This window comes from Sorex fumeus, unplaced genomic scaffold, assembly GCF_029834395.1.
Source record: "Sorex fumeus unplaced genomic scaffold, SorFum_2.1 ptg000017l, whole genome shotgun sequence".
In the NCBI taxonomy this organism is placed as follows: Eukaryota; Metazoa; Chordata; class Mammalia; order Eulipotyphla; family Soricidae; genus Sorex; species Sorex fumeus.
Window position 1 is genome coordinate 1,514,419 of NW_026606074.1, and position 12,560 is coordinate 1,526,978.

Sequence of the window (12,560 nt, forward strand, 5' to 3'; positions counted from 1 at the left end):
TGAGCCCATCTGCTGGCGTCAGGGAGCCCCGTGAGTCTGCAGCCCCAGGGCACACGTCGTCAGCCCGTCACATGCTTCTGACTTGATCTCTTCGAACGTCTTCCTGCCCAGCTTGCCAGCAGTGCTCAGAGGCCTTGCCCGAGAGTGGACAGACCATGCCCCCTCCCACCCACCCCTGTCCACTTGGCGGCTTCACGGCCACCTTGGAACAAGTTGGGGGCAGTCTTAGCCTGTCTCGGGCCCCAGGACCGTGCCCTAGAAGCTTCCAGAGGCCTCTGGGAGGTCCAGGCCCGGCTCCTCCCCCACCTGTGGATGGGACCTGCTCCTACCCGCCTCCCCCCCAACGTGTGAGCTGGGTAGTGCAGGCATTAAGCGCCTGCTGTGTGCAGCCAGGGAGCCAGGGACTCTCCTCGCAGGCTGTGCTGTCATCTCCCCGTCACCAGCCGGGACACCGGCCCGGGTGAAGGTTCTGGAAAGTGGTTTTGGCTCACTTGCGTCCGTCCGAGGGCAGAGGGTAGGGGAGTGAGCGGGAGGCGGCTGGATTCCCCCACCCTCTCCTGCCAGAGTGGCCGAGTGGCCGGCCGGGCGGGACCAGGCCCCGAGCCAGAAGCTCAGCCGCCCGCCATTGGCTGCAGGACCCTGGCCGGCCGCCGATTGGTCACCGCGGGCGCCTGAAAGGGACCCGGGGCCCTGGGGCCGCCGCAGACAGGACAAGGACTCTGGAGGGACAGAGGGACGGCGCCCCCTGCCAGCCATGGCCCGGCTGTTCTCTGCGACCTGCCTCCTTCCGCTGCTGCTCTCGGGCCTTGTCCGGGGGCAGGACTCCAAGGTGAGTGCCTCCCACCCGCTCACCTATGGCGGGCCACTCTCTCTGCCCCTGTGGGTGCCCCATGCCTGAACCTTCCTCCAGGTGCTCCGGGCCGCCCCCAGCGGGGAGTCGGGGGCTGTAGGTGCCGTTTCCTCCAGAGCCCCGTCCCCCACCCAAGAGAGTTGCTGCGGGTGTGAGCGCCGGCTCCCGGGCACCCCTGGGTGATGGGAAGAGCACGGGGCTGGGCCCACTCCTACGCTGGCCTCTGCAGGCCACCCACCGCGCCTCTCCTGGACTCCTGCCCCGTGGTCCTGCCAGGTCTCCTGGGCAAAGGCCTGCGGAGAGGTTGGTGCCGGCCCCCCACACAGACATGCTCACACAGGCATGCACATACACACATACCTGCACACACATGCACACACAGACATGCACACATGCACACCTGCGCACACAAGCTTCTGTGAGCTTAGGCTCTGTGTCTGCCCCTCGGGCCTGTTCCCGGCTCTGGGGTCCTGCGTACCCGATTCTCCCCATGACCCCGCCATGGCCCAGGGGCCTCTGTGACAGCGGCGGGGTCCTTCTCTGTCTCTGCCTCTCCGCCCTGGACTGAAGCCTCTCCCGTCCACTCTGGAGACCAGCCTGGAGTGGGGTGAGGAGTGGCCCCTCCCTGGCCTCTGCCCTGCCGGCCCCCTGAACCAGGGTCCAGGCCCCCTCAGGACGGCCCGCCCGCAGCCTCAGCCCTGCTCAGGTGCTGGCCGGTGTGGACGGCCGTGGACACCCAGTTCGGCTGAGGGGTGAGGGAGAGGCGGGTCCGAGAGGTGAGGTGATCTTTTCCGATGGCCAGCTCGGACTTGCTGGGAAGGACAGTGAGGCACGCCCTGGCCCCCGGGGGAAGGGCAGTGTGGGTAGTCGAGCCAGGTGAACGCCTGACGCCCGTGCCGGGAGGGGCCCGCAGGAGGCCCCGGTCAGTGCCGCGTGCCCCCCACAGGCAGGCCCCAGCGACTTCAGAGGGAGGAGTGCCCTGCCCGGGGCCACTCGCAGCAGGATGGGAGGTCCGGCGTCTGTCCATCCGTCTGCGTGTCAGTCTCCTCCCTGGGTGGGGGTTGGAGGCTTCGGCTGCCGGCTTGTTTGCATTTGGGGGTGGACTCGCCTGAATGCCCCCAGGAGCAGGGCTGGGAGGAAGGGGATGCCAGGGGTGAGGCTGGCCTGGAGTCCGAGGGCTTCCAGGTGGAGGCGGCTCTTCCTGCTCACTCAGCAAAGCTGCCCTCCTGCCCACCCCAGTCCCTCGCTCCTCCTGGGAGCTGCTGTCCAGGGAAGGGCCACAGGACAGGCTGGCTGGCCCCTGTGCATGGACAGACCCCCGCTGCGGACGCCGAGGGCCACCCCACCCTGCCCTGGGCACTGCAGGAGAGGCCCAAACCCAGTCTGTTCGAGGGCGTGCGGCCGTGGCCACAGCTCTGGGTCACCCCGGTCACCCGCAGTGACCCGCCTGTCCCCACGCCCACCCAGCAGTGCAGCCACCCGCACCGGAACGAGTGTCCATGTGCCCACAGTAGGCCCCCCGCAGGCCAGCCAGCACCTTGGGGCGCTCAGGACAGGTCAAGGGCCCGCGTGCTGCAGCTGCCTGGGGCCTGGGGGTGCGCGGGGTGGGCAGGCCCGTGTGACGCCAGGCGCCCCTGCAGGTGGACTGCCATGACGGGGTGACCGGGTCCATCTACGACTACGGGGCCCTGGCCATCGACGGCCAGGAGTACATCCCCTTCAAGAACTACGCGGGCAAGCACGTTCTCTTCGTCAACGTGGCCAGCTACTGAGGCCTGACGGGCCAGTACGTCGGTAAGGCCCCGCGGCGCGGCCCGGCAGTGGGGAGGGGGTTGCGCCGGGAACTGCGGCTGCGCGTGTGGGCGGGGTGGGGCGCCCGGATAGTGGGGGGGGCGCAGAGCGGGCGGGACCCCTGCCACCGCCTACCCTCTCTGCGCAGAGCTGAATGCACTGCAGGAGGAGCTGGAGCCCTCGGGCCTGGTCATCCTGGGCTTCCCCTCCAACCAATTCGGAAAGCAGGAGCCGGGGGAGAACTCGGAGATCCTGGCCACCCTCAAGTGAGCCCCGCCCCAGCCGGCCCGGGTGGGGGAGGGGGACCCCCGGGGGCCTGCAGGGTGTGACGCGGGACCCCCTTGCAGGCACGTCCGGCCTGGCGGCGGCTTTGTCCCCAAGTTCCAGCTCTTTGAGAAGGGGGACGTGAACGGGGACAAGGAGCAGAAGGTGTTCACCTTCCTCAAGGTGAGGGGCCGGCGGGGCGGGGCGGGGGCGGGGTGGGGGCACCCGGGACGCGGCCGGCTCACGCCTTCCCTGACCCCCAGAACGCCTGCCCGCCCACCTCGGAGCTGCTGGGCCAGCCCGCCCGCCTCTTCTGGGAGCCCATGAAGGTCCACGACATCCGCTGGAACTTCGAGAAGTTCCTGGTGGGGCCCACCGGCGTGCCCGTCATGCGCTGGCACCACCGCACCCCGGTCAGCACCGTCAAGGCGGACGTGCTGGCCTACATGAAGCGGCTGGAGGCCCCGGGCGCCAGGAAGTAGCGGTCCGAGGCCGCTCAGGGAGGACCCCTTCTCTTCTCCGGCTGCCACTGCCCAACCCGCCTGTTCCCCACCCAGCCGTGACCCCCAGAGCAGCCAGGGTGACAGCCGCGCGGGAAGGCCAGGTCCCGGGGCGCATCTCCATGACGGCGGGGCCCGAAGCCTCCGGGCGGGCCTCCCCCGAGCCCGTCTGCCGCCGGCCCTTGTGCATTCAGGCCGAGCCACAGGCGGTCGATGCCGCCCCAGAACCCGCCTTTCCCGCGGCCCCTGGCCTGCTCCCACCCCCCACCCCCAGTAAAGGCCTTTGCAGCAGCCCGCCTCCGTGTGCTTCCTTGCTGGCCGGCAGAGGGGCTCGGAGGGACCAGCCTGGGCTGTCGGAGGGACCAAATCCCCCGCCACGGGGCCCGGGGCACCTGCTTCACGCGCGGCACCCCCCCCCCCCGCCCCCACACGCAAAGCAGCAGACCCAGCGCTGTCCTTCACGGTTGGGTTTATGTTCAAGATCTGTGCAAACAGTTGCCGGGCAGCGCAAGCCCGGCCCAGCCCCGGGCTCTGCCAAGGCCCACGGCGGCTGGATGCTGTGACCGCGTCCAGCCCCGCGGGGTCCCGGGCTACAGCTGAAGCAGAAGGCAGAGGCACGGACGGGCATTTGCCCTGGGCGTGTTGGCAGGGTCGGCTGGCAGCCCACTCCCTCGACGGGCGGCCGGGGGGCACCTCCCCCCGGCCGGGCCTTTTGCACACGCTGCAGTGACGGGCAGTCAGCGGCTCCGACACCGTCTCGCTAAGGCTCCTCCAGGTCATTCTGTGTGGACAGTCAATGAACACACGCTGCGAGGCCTTCCAGGGAGACCCGAGCGCACCCACCAGGCCCAGTGGCTCAGCCCTTGCCCTGCGAGGAGGCGCAGACGGGGCGGGGACAGGACAAGCCCCCGGGGGTGGAGACTGAGACTCCCAGGGACAGGGCAGGCCCTCGGGGGCGGGGACTTAGGAAGGGCTGCCCCAGGAAGCTCCTCCCTCCCACGGCCGCCCCTCCCAGTGGACTACTTGGGGGGCTCTTGGCTGGCCTCTGCCACCTCCCGGGCTCCTCACCTGGGTCTGCGGGCTGGGCAGGGGGGGAGGCCGGCGCCTGCGGGGTGTGGTGGTGTGGCCTGGTGCATACTGGCCGCCAGGGGTGCTCCTTCCAGAGAAGATGCCCGGGCACAGGTCAGGAGAGGGCGGTGCGCGGTGCCCCCCTCCCACCCCCCCGGGGGAACAGGAACAGCGAAGGGAGGGGCAGGGGCCTCACCGTGTGGCAGGCGCAGGCGTTGGGCGGCGGAGGGTAGTGGATCTGGGCCCAGTCGTCCGGGCCGCGCGCGGGCAGGGCCGGGTGCACGTAGGGGCAGGGGCAGGCCCCGCACAAGTGCTCCGGGAAGCTCTCCACGGGCACCTGCGGCGGGACAGGACGGGCGCTCGAGCACTGCCGGGGGAGGCCGGAGACCCCCGAGGGGCGGGGACGGTGACTCCTGGGGACGGGACAGGCCCCTGGAGGCGGGGACGGAGACTCCCGGGGACAGGACAAGCCCCCGGGGGCGGGGACGACGGAGACTCCCAGGGAGAGGACAAGCCCCCGGGGGCGGGGACTTAGGCTCCCGGGGGCGGGAACTGAGATTCGAGGGGGCGGGGACTGAGACTCCGGGGAATGGCACAGCGCCCCGGGGGCGGGGACTCCCAGAGGGCGCGGACCCCGACGTGGCCGCCCCCAGCCCCGGCCCGCTCCCGCCGCGCACCTGGGCCCGCAGCTGGCGCAGCTGGCGCTTGAGCGCCTCCTTCTCCTCGTTCATGCGCTCGCGGTCACTGCGCTCCCGCCGGAAGTCCTCCTCGAAGATCTTCACCTGCGGGAGGCCAGGTAAGGCCGGGGACCGCCCCGCCCCGCCCCGCCCCGCCCCGCCCCGGCGGCCGCCCACCTGCTGCTTGAGCAGCTCGTTCTGCGTGACCAGGTCCTGCTTCCGGAGGCGGCTGCCCACCTCGGCGGGGGTCAGGCTGAGCGCCTCCTCCAGGGCCTGCGGGCGAGGGGCGTGAGTCGCGGGGGCCGGGTTCCTCCACGGCCCGGGGGTCGCCCCCGCGGGCGCTGGGGAGCCCTAGGGCCGCGGGCGCCTACCTTGTTGAGCCGCTGGATCTCGCGCTCCTGGTGGTCGCGCTGCAGGGTCAGCGGGCCCAGCCGGTCCTGCAGCGCCTGGACCTCGCGCCGCAGCTCCTGGGCCTCGGCCGCGCGCTGCTCCTTGTCGGTCTGTGGGAGAGGGCGCGGCTCAGGGCGCGGGCAGCGGGGCCTGCTGGGCCGTTCTCGGTCCGCACCCCGTGCAGGAGGCTCGGGACCCTCAAGGGGGCCAACCGGGAAACCGAGGTAGGAGGCCCTGGGCCTTGGGCACGGCCCTCCAAGGGGGGGGCCTTAAGGAGGGGTCCGCAGCCCAGGGGCGTCAGGGAGGGTGGGCGCCCGGGGGCCCTTAGGGAGGGGTCCGCAGGGGGGTGGCGAGTGGGCGGGTGGGGGGTCGTCAGGGCAGGGTCCACAGCCGGGGGGTCCGGGACCCCCGGCCGAGCCCCCGCTTGCCTCCTCGGTCTGGATCTTGGACTTGGCCAGCAGCAGTTTGCGGTCGAAGTCGCGCTGCTTCTGTTCGCGCTCGGCCTCCAGCGCGGCCACCTGGCCCTGCGCGGCCGCCAGCTTCTGGCGCAGCTCGGTGATCTGGGGGGCACAGGGCGGACCGGCCGGTGGGCAGGGGCAGGGCGGGGCCGCGCGGGGGAAAGCTGCCACGGGCGCGCGCAGGCGTGGGAACAGCGGGGCGGGGCCGGCACTCAGCCAGGCACGTGAGAGGGCGGGGCCAGCCTGGGCGTGGCAGAGGGGGCGTGGCGTCGCGTCACGTGGGTGGCGGGGCGGGGCATCATGCCAGGGCGGGGCAGCTTGTCACGTGGGGGTCAGGGCATCACGTGGGCAGCAGGGGGGGAGTCAGGGGCGGGGTGGGGGCGCATCACGTGGGCGACAGGGGGCGGGGCCTCGCGTGGGAGGGGCATCGCGGGTGGGCGGGGCTCGCGTCACGTGGGCGGCGGCCGGCCCTACCTTCTGCTCGCACTGCTGCTTCATGGAGCGGAAGTGCTGGTCCCACTGCTTGTTCACGTCCAGCAGCTGCGGGCGCAGGCCGGTGGGTGGCCAGGGGCGTGCAGCGGCCAGGCCTCGGGGGTCTCGGTCCCCCCCCCGTCCCCCCGCCCCGTCCCCCGCCCCGCGCCCACCCACCTCCAGGCGCTGCTGCTCCAGCATCTTCACCTTCTTCTCAGCCGCGCCCAGCTCGGGGGGCTTCGCCTGCGGGCACAGGGGTCTGTGGGCGCCGACCCCCTGCGGCCGGCCTCGCGCCCCCACCCCCCCCAGCCGCGTGCGGGGACCCCCGGGCTGGCCCCCTACCTGCCGCCCACCCGCCGCTGCCGCCGCTGCCGGGCCGCCCTCCGGGTCCTCGCCCAGCCGCCGCCTCAGCTCCGCGTTCTCCTCCCTGTGGGCCGGGGTCGGTTCCCGGGTCAGCACGGCCTTCCCGCGGCCCGCTCCCGGCACAGGGACCCCCGCTCGGGCGGCCGGGGGCGCCTCTGCTCCCGTGGCCGCATGCGGGGGCTTTTCTCAGCGGCCGCTTGAGAGCAAGTGGCCAAGGGTGTGCCATGGTCAGTCGGGCCACGGCCACTGTCGGGGGAGGTGCAGGCGGCAGCCCACAAGGGGACCACTCTAGGGCGGAGTCCCCACCCCAGGAAAAGGGGCACCGCAGGGCAGTCCCCACCCCAAGACAGGAGCACTGCAGGGCAGAGTCCCAGCAGCTCAGCCTGCAAAAGACCACCGGCCAACAGGCTGGAAGCCCACCCCGGCCGCCCCAGCCCCCTCACCGCAGCTGCTGAGCCGCCTGGCTGCGCTGCTCCAGGCCCTGGTCCAGCTTGGCCTTCAGCACCTGGTTCTCCTGCCGTAGCTGCTCACACAGGGCCTGTGGGAGGCCCCGGGGGTAAGGGGGGCCGGCGGGGAGCCACCGTGCCCAGCCCAGCCCCAGACTCGGTGTCCAGCGAGGGAGGCTGGTAGGGGCCCCAGCCCTGGAAGGTGACCAAGCTGACACAGGGCTCGGCTCCTGTCCAAGGGGTCACCACGGGCGTGACTTGGACGGCCAAAGCCCAGGGACCGGTCGGGGACTGGGGGCAGAGCCGTGCTGCTGGGGCCCAGGCAGTGGACAGCCTTCTGCATGTGCAGAAGGTTCTGGAAGGAAGCCCACAGGGAGGGCAGCCGGAGGGGACAGTGGCAGCCACCATCCGGGTGGCCTTGGGCAAAGGCCCAGTCCCTGAAGGGGCCCAGCCTGCCCCACCCCTGCACTGGCCAGGTCCTTTCTCTCTTGTAGCCTGGGCCAGCAGCCCACACCCCAGGGGCCCCAGCAAGACACCCTGTGCCCTCCCCTGCATCAGGGACGCCCCTCACCCACAGGACAGATGCCCCCGCTCACCTGCAGCTCAGACTCCCTGCCCGCAGCACAGACCCCCCCCCCACCTACAGCACGGACCCCCCACCCAACGCAGACCACCCACCTGTAACCCAGCCCGCCATCTGTAGGACAGACCCCCAACCTACAGCGCAGACCCCCCACCCAACACAGACCTCCCCACCTTCAGGGCAGACCCCCACCTGCAGGGCGGGCCCCTCACCTGCAGGGCAGACCCCCCACCTGCAGGGCAGACCCCCCACCGGCAGCCCGGACCCCTCACCTGCAGCGCGGAGGTCCTTGTCTCGTTGCTGTGCACCTTGGCGGCCAGCCGGTTGAACTCGAGCGCCATGCGGCCCAGGTGCGTGAAGAGCTGGCCGTGGTCGGGCTCCCGGGCGCACACGCTCAGGGCGCTCTCCAGACGCTGCAGGTGTAGCTGGAGGTTCTCGCTGGCCGGGCCGCCGGGCTCCTGGACGGACGAGGCTCCCCCGGGGGGGCTCTGCTCCTCGGGGCCCACGAGCTCAAACTCGGAGGAGGAGCCCTGGGGGCAGGCGGGATCTCAGACGTGCTCCAGGGGTGCAGGGGACCCGGGGATGTAGGGGCAGCCCGGGCCCAGCTCCATCCGGGTCCTCCCCCAGGGTACCACCAACCCCGCCCAGGTCGCTAGAGTGACCCCTCCACCCGGCAACTTACGCTGGACGGGGGCCTGGGGGCCAGCTCGGGCGTCTCTCTGGGCTGCGTGGGGTCAGGGGGACAAGTGGGGACAGCGGCGTCCTTTCCTGCAGACAGGACAGCAGGGGGAGGCACAGCCTGGGCTGTCCAGTGACGCCAGGCCAAGCTGTCACCACCGGGCCTCAGGGACAGTGGTCCCCGAGAGGCAGCATCCCCGTGGCCTCTGCCGACTGTGCGAGTGGACGGAGGGGCTGGCTCAGGCCCAGGGACGTAACACACCGCCAGGCCCCCTCTGGGCTCAGGCTGTGACCCTACCGCCTGGGGCAGGGCATGGACGCCAGTGGGCTGTGGCCGGGCCGGGCCGGGCTGGGCTGGGGCGTGAGGGCACGGGGGTCTCCATACCTGCGGGCTCGGCTGCCGCCGACAGTGGGGGGCTGTCCCCCACCAGGGCCTCTGCCTTCTGCCGCAGCCGCAAGGCCTCCATCTGCGACTCACCCAGCAGCTGTCCTGGGGGCACAGGCTGCTCAGTCCACTGCACCCCGGGGCGCCTCACGCAGGGGGGGAGGAGAGGGAGGGCGGTGAGGGCCCCGTGCTGTGGGGGGGAGGGGGCCCTTACCGAGTGTCCTCATGCCCTGCAGTTGCTCCTTCAGGCGGGAGTTCTCCTCCGTCAGGCGCTCGAGGGCGGCCGAGGCCTCGGCGCTGCCCCCTGGGTCGTAGATGCGGTGAGGCCCTTTCCCCTCCATGGGGCTCAGCTCAGGGTGCCCACCTGCAGGGACACAGCGCCACACTGCCAGGGGTCGAGGGGGGACGCCCGGGGTGACTCCCGGCCTGGAAACGGACAGCGGGGGGCGGGGGGTCAAGGCCACCAGCAGACCCCCAGGGTGGTGGGGCATGAGCTGGGGGCTCCCAGCAGGAAGGGCAGCCCTGGGAGCAAGTGGCAGCGGGAGACTGACCTTCCCCCCACCCGCCCCGCCGACCCCTGTCCCTGTCCCACCATGTGGTCTCCCCCAGGAGGGCGTCCAACACTGACTGGGTGCAGGGGTGCTGGGTGGACGTGTGGAGCCCGATCACACCCCCTACTGCCCCCTGATCACACCCCCAGGATCCCGGTCACTCCCCCCATGATGGGCCCCAGACCCCAAACATGCCCTCACTCCACACACCCCGGACCCCCATCATGCCCCACTCCCCCTGGGACCCCTGATTATGGCCCCCAGCCCATCACACCCGGGCTGATCACACCCCTACTCCACACCCCCAGACCCCGTCAGGGCCCCCACTCTCCAGGGACCCTGATCACACCCTCCAGGGCCCTCTAACCCCTAATAAAGCCCCCCACTCTCCCCGGGGGCCCTGATCACACCCTCCAGGATCCCCTGACTTCTGATAAAGCCCCCACTCTCCCCAGGGACCCCGATCACATCCTCCAGGACCTCCTAACCCCCAATCACACCCCCCACTCTCCCCAGAGACCCCGATCACACCCTGTAGAGCCCCCTGACCCCCATCACAGCCCCCACTCCCCCCAGGACCCCGATCACACCCTCCAGGGCCCCCTAAGCCCCCAGACCCTGACAGGCCCCACCCCACCACACCCCGGCTGATCGCGTCCCCCTGCCCGGCCGGCGCCAGTCCCCGGGGACCCCCCACTCGCAGACCCTCACCTCCGAGGGCTACGGTCCAGGCTCCGGCTCGGCCCGGCCCGCTCCGCTTCGGGATCGCGGCCCGGCCCGGCCTCGGCGGGTCCCGGAAGTGGCGGGGCTGCCCCGCGGGAAAGTCCCGCGAGTGACGGGCCGCTCGGCCAATGGCGCTGCGGCGGGGGCGGGGCGAGCGCGACCGCCGGGCCGGGCCGGGCCGGGCCCGGCCACACCCGGACCCGGACCCCCGCCCCGCTGCGGTCCGGCCCGGCCGCTGCCCCTGGCCCGGGCGGGCGCTGCTGCCCCCCTCCCGCCCCGAGGTCGGGTTTCACGCTCACGCCCCGGGGCTCCCCAGGCCGGTGGGCGCTGCTGGGACCTGGACGGGCCGGGTCCCCGCTCGCCTCTCGGGCCGGACCCCGGAGCCCGCGCGCTGCTTGGCGGGACGCGCTCGGGGCGCCCCGCGCGTCCACTCGCCCCGGCCGGCCCGCAGCCTGCGGTGGTCCCCCGGCCCCCGGGGGCGCGGGTCCGGCCTGCCCGCGCTTCTCACGGGGACAAGACCCGGCCCGGGCCTGCGCCCCCCGCTGCGCCCAGCACTGCTTAGCCCCGCCCGGCCCTCCATGCCAACCCCCACCCCCGTGGCCCTGGTCTCAGTGCCCCTGGCCCCCTGCGCGCCGGCTCCCAGTCAGCCCCTAGTTCCCCCCTGGGCGCAGGGCGGTCCTTGCGCCCTGCTCTGGGCTGGGGTCAGCACTCCCCAGAGGGCCGTCCTCGCCCACGTGAGCAGCCGGTTTCCTAACCCCGGGAAACCCAGCCGAACCTCGGCCCAGCCCGGCCTCCTCCCCACATCCTGCGCCAGGGACTTCCCAGGGCACCGCCCGGCTGGGAATCTGGACTGGGCACAGCCTGGCCTGCTCCAGTGTCCACCCAGAGGGCCGGCGGCCCACCCGTGCCCCCCCATGACCAGGAGGCCATAGGTGCCACTGAGTCTTCTCAATAGCAAAAATGCCCACAATGTCCACACACACACACACACACAGAGGATCAGCGCACACCTGCTGTGTCCACAGACACACACAGACACAGTAGACGCTCACACACAGTATCAGCACACACCCACCACGACCACAGACACACATAGCAGACACTCAGACACACACACACACACACACACACAGGATCAGCACACACCTGCTATATCCACAGACACACAGAGTAGACGCTCAGACACACACACACACAGGATCAGCACACACCTGCTATGTCCACAGACACAGTAGATGCTCAGACACACACACAGAGGATCAGCACACCTATGTCCACAGACACACACAGACACAGTAGACGCTCAGACACACACACACAGGATCAGCACACACCTACTATGTACACAGACACAGACACAGTAGACGCTCAGACACACACACACACACACAGGATCAGCACACACCTGCTATGTCCACAAACACAGAGTAGGTACTCACACACACACACACACAGGACCAGCACACACCCACCACATCCACAGACACACACACAGTAGACGCTCAGACACACACACCCCCACACACACATGCGAGGCACACAGCCCCACTGACTGCTGTCCTCACGACACTGTCCCGGCAGCTCTCCTGGGGACTCGTGCAGTCACACGTGTGTGCACAGTGTTGCCTTCTTGGCTGGAAGGGAGCGAACCAGCCCCTCGTGGCAGGAGGGGGGTGTACCCGGTGCAGGGTCGCTGGGCAAGGGGTGTGGGCGTCCGCTCACCTGGCTGGGGCCGCGTCCCTGCGCTGTCCCGTCCCTGGTTCCTGTCCGTCTGCTCTGCAGGAAGTGCAGAGGCCCCGGGGAGGGGAATTCCCGGGCACCGCCCCTGGCCACGAGGCCTGGCCCCCAGGTCCCGGCCGTCCCCCCCAGACTGGCCACCCTGTTCCGGACCCTCCTCTTCTGCACTTCCTCCTTGGGCAGCTCCCGCCGGGGGGCTGCTCTGTGGCAGGTGGGCCCACGGCCCCCACTGGACACAACAGCCTGGGGCCCCTGCAGAGACCCCCAGTGCCCCTCTCAGCTGTGACCCCCAGGGGACCCCACGGGACAGGACTCAGCACGGGTTTCCCACGGCGGGGTGTCTGTCCTGGGCAGTGTGACCCCAAAGGTGGCCCCGGCCGAGACCCGCTCCGGGACAGTGTTCCAGCAGAAGCAGTTCCGGGTTGGGCCCTTCGGAGCACAAGGCAGAGGAAGCCCCCACAGCTGGGCCGGCCAGTGGCCAGTGACTGGCTGGCGGGTCTCAGGACACAGCTGCCGACACAGCAGCCCAAGGGCCAGTGCTGGGCCTGTGGGTGCCCCCAGACGCCACCTGGTGGACAGGAAGTGACCAGGTCCTGGATTACCCAGAACGGGCCTGCAGGGCCCG

The 12,560-nt window shown here is 71.3% G+C and overlaps 2 protein-coding genes across 2 annotated transcripts; one reads left to right on the top strand and one right to left on the bottom strand.

The window, feature by feature from the left end:
* The first annotated feature begins 673 nt into the window (after positions 1-673).
* Positions 674-3,696, top strand: GPX3 (glutathione peroxidase 3). The gene is made up of 5 exons (XM_056112293.1): positions 674-829; positions 2,491-2,644; positions 2,790-2,907; positions 2,989-3,088; positions 3,169-3,696. Exons 1-5 carry the CDS (start codon positions 755-757, stop codon positions 3,385-3,387), a joined length of 666 nt encoding a protein of 221 aa, XP_055968268.1. The 5' UTR covers positions 674-754; the 3' UTR covers positions 3,388-3,696.
* Positions 3,697-3,857: 161 nt separating this feature from the next.
* Positions 3,858-11,036, bottom strand: TNIP1 (TNFAIP3 interacting protein 1). The gene is made up of 17 exons (XM_056112260.1): positions 11,024-11,036; positions 10,187-10,216; positions 9,139-9,274; positions 8,925-9,029; positions 8,544-8,629; positions 8,134-8,391; positions 7,276-7,370; positions 6,812-6,896; positions 6,647-6,712; positions 6,473-6,538; positions 5,969-6,100; positions 5,522-5,650; positions 5,328-5,423; positions 5,151-5,255; positions 4,670-4,810; positions 4,474-4,561; positions 3,858-4,186 (listed from the first exon to the last, which is right to left on the bottom strand). Exons 3-17 carry the CDS (start codon positions 9,263-9,265, stop codon positions 4,182-4,184), a joined length of 1,584 nt encoding a protein of 527 aa, XP_055968235.1. The 5' UTR covers positions 9,266-9,274; positions 10,187-10,216; positions 11,024-11,036; the 3' UTR covers positions 3,858-4,181.
* Positions 11,037-12,560: the final 1,524 nt, after the last annotated feature.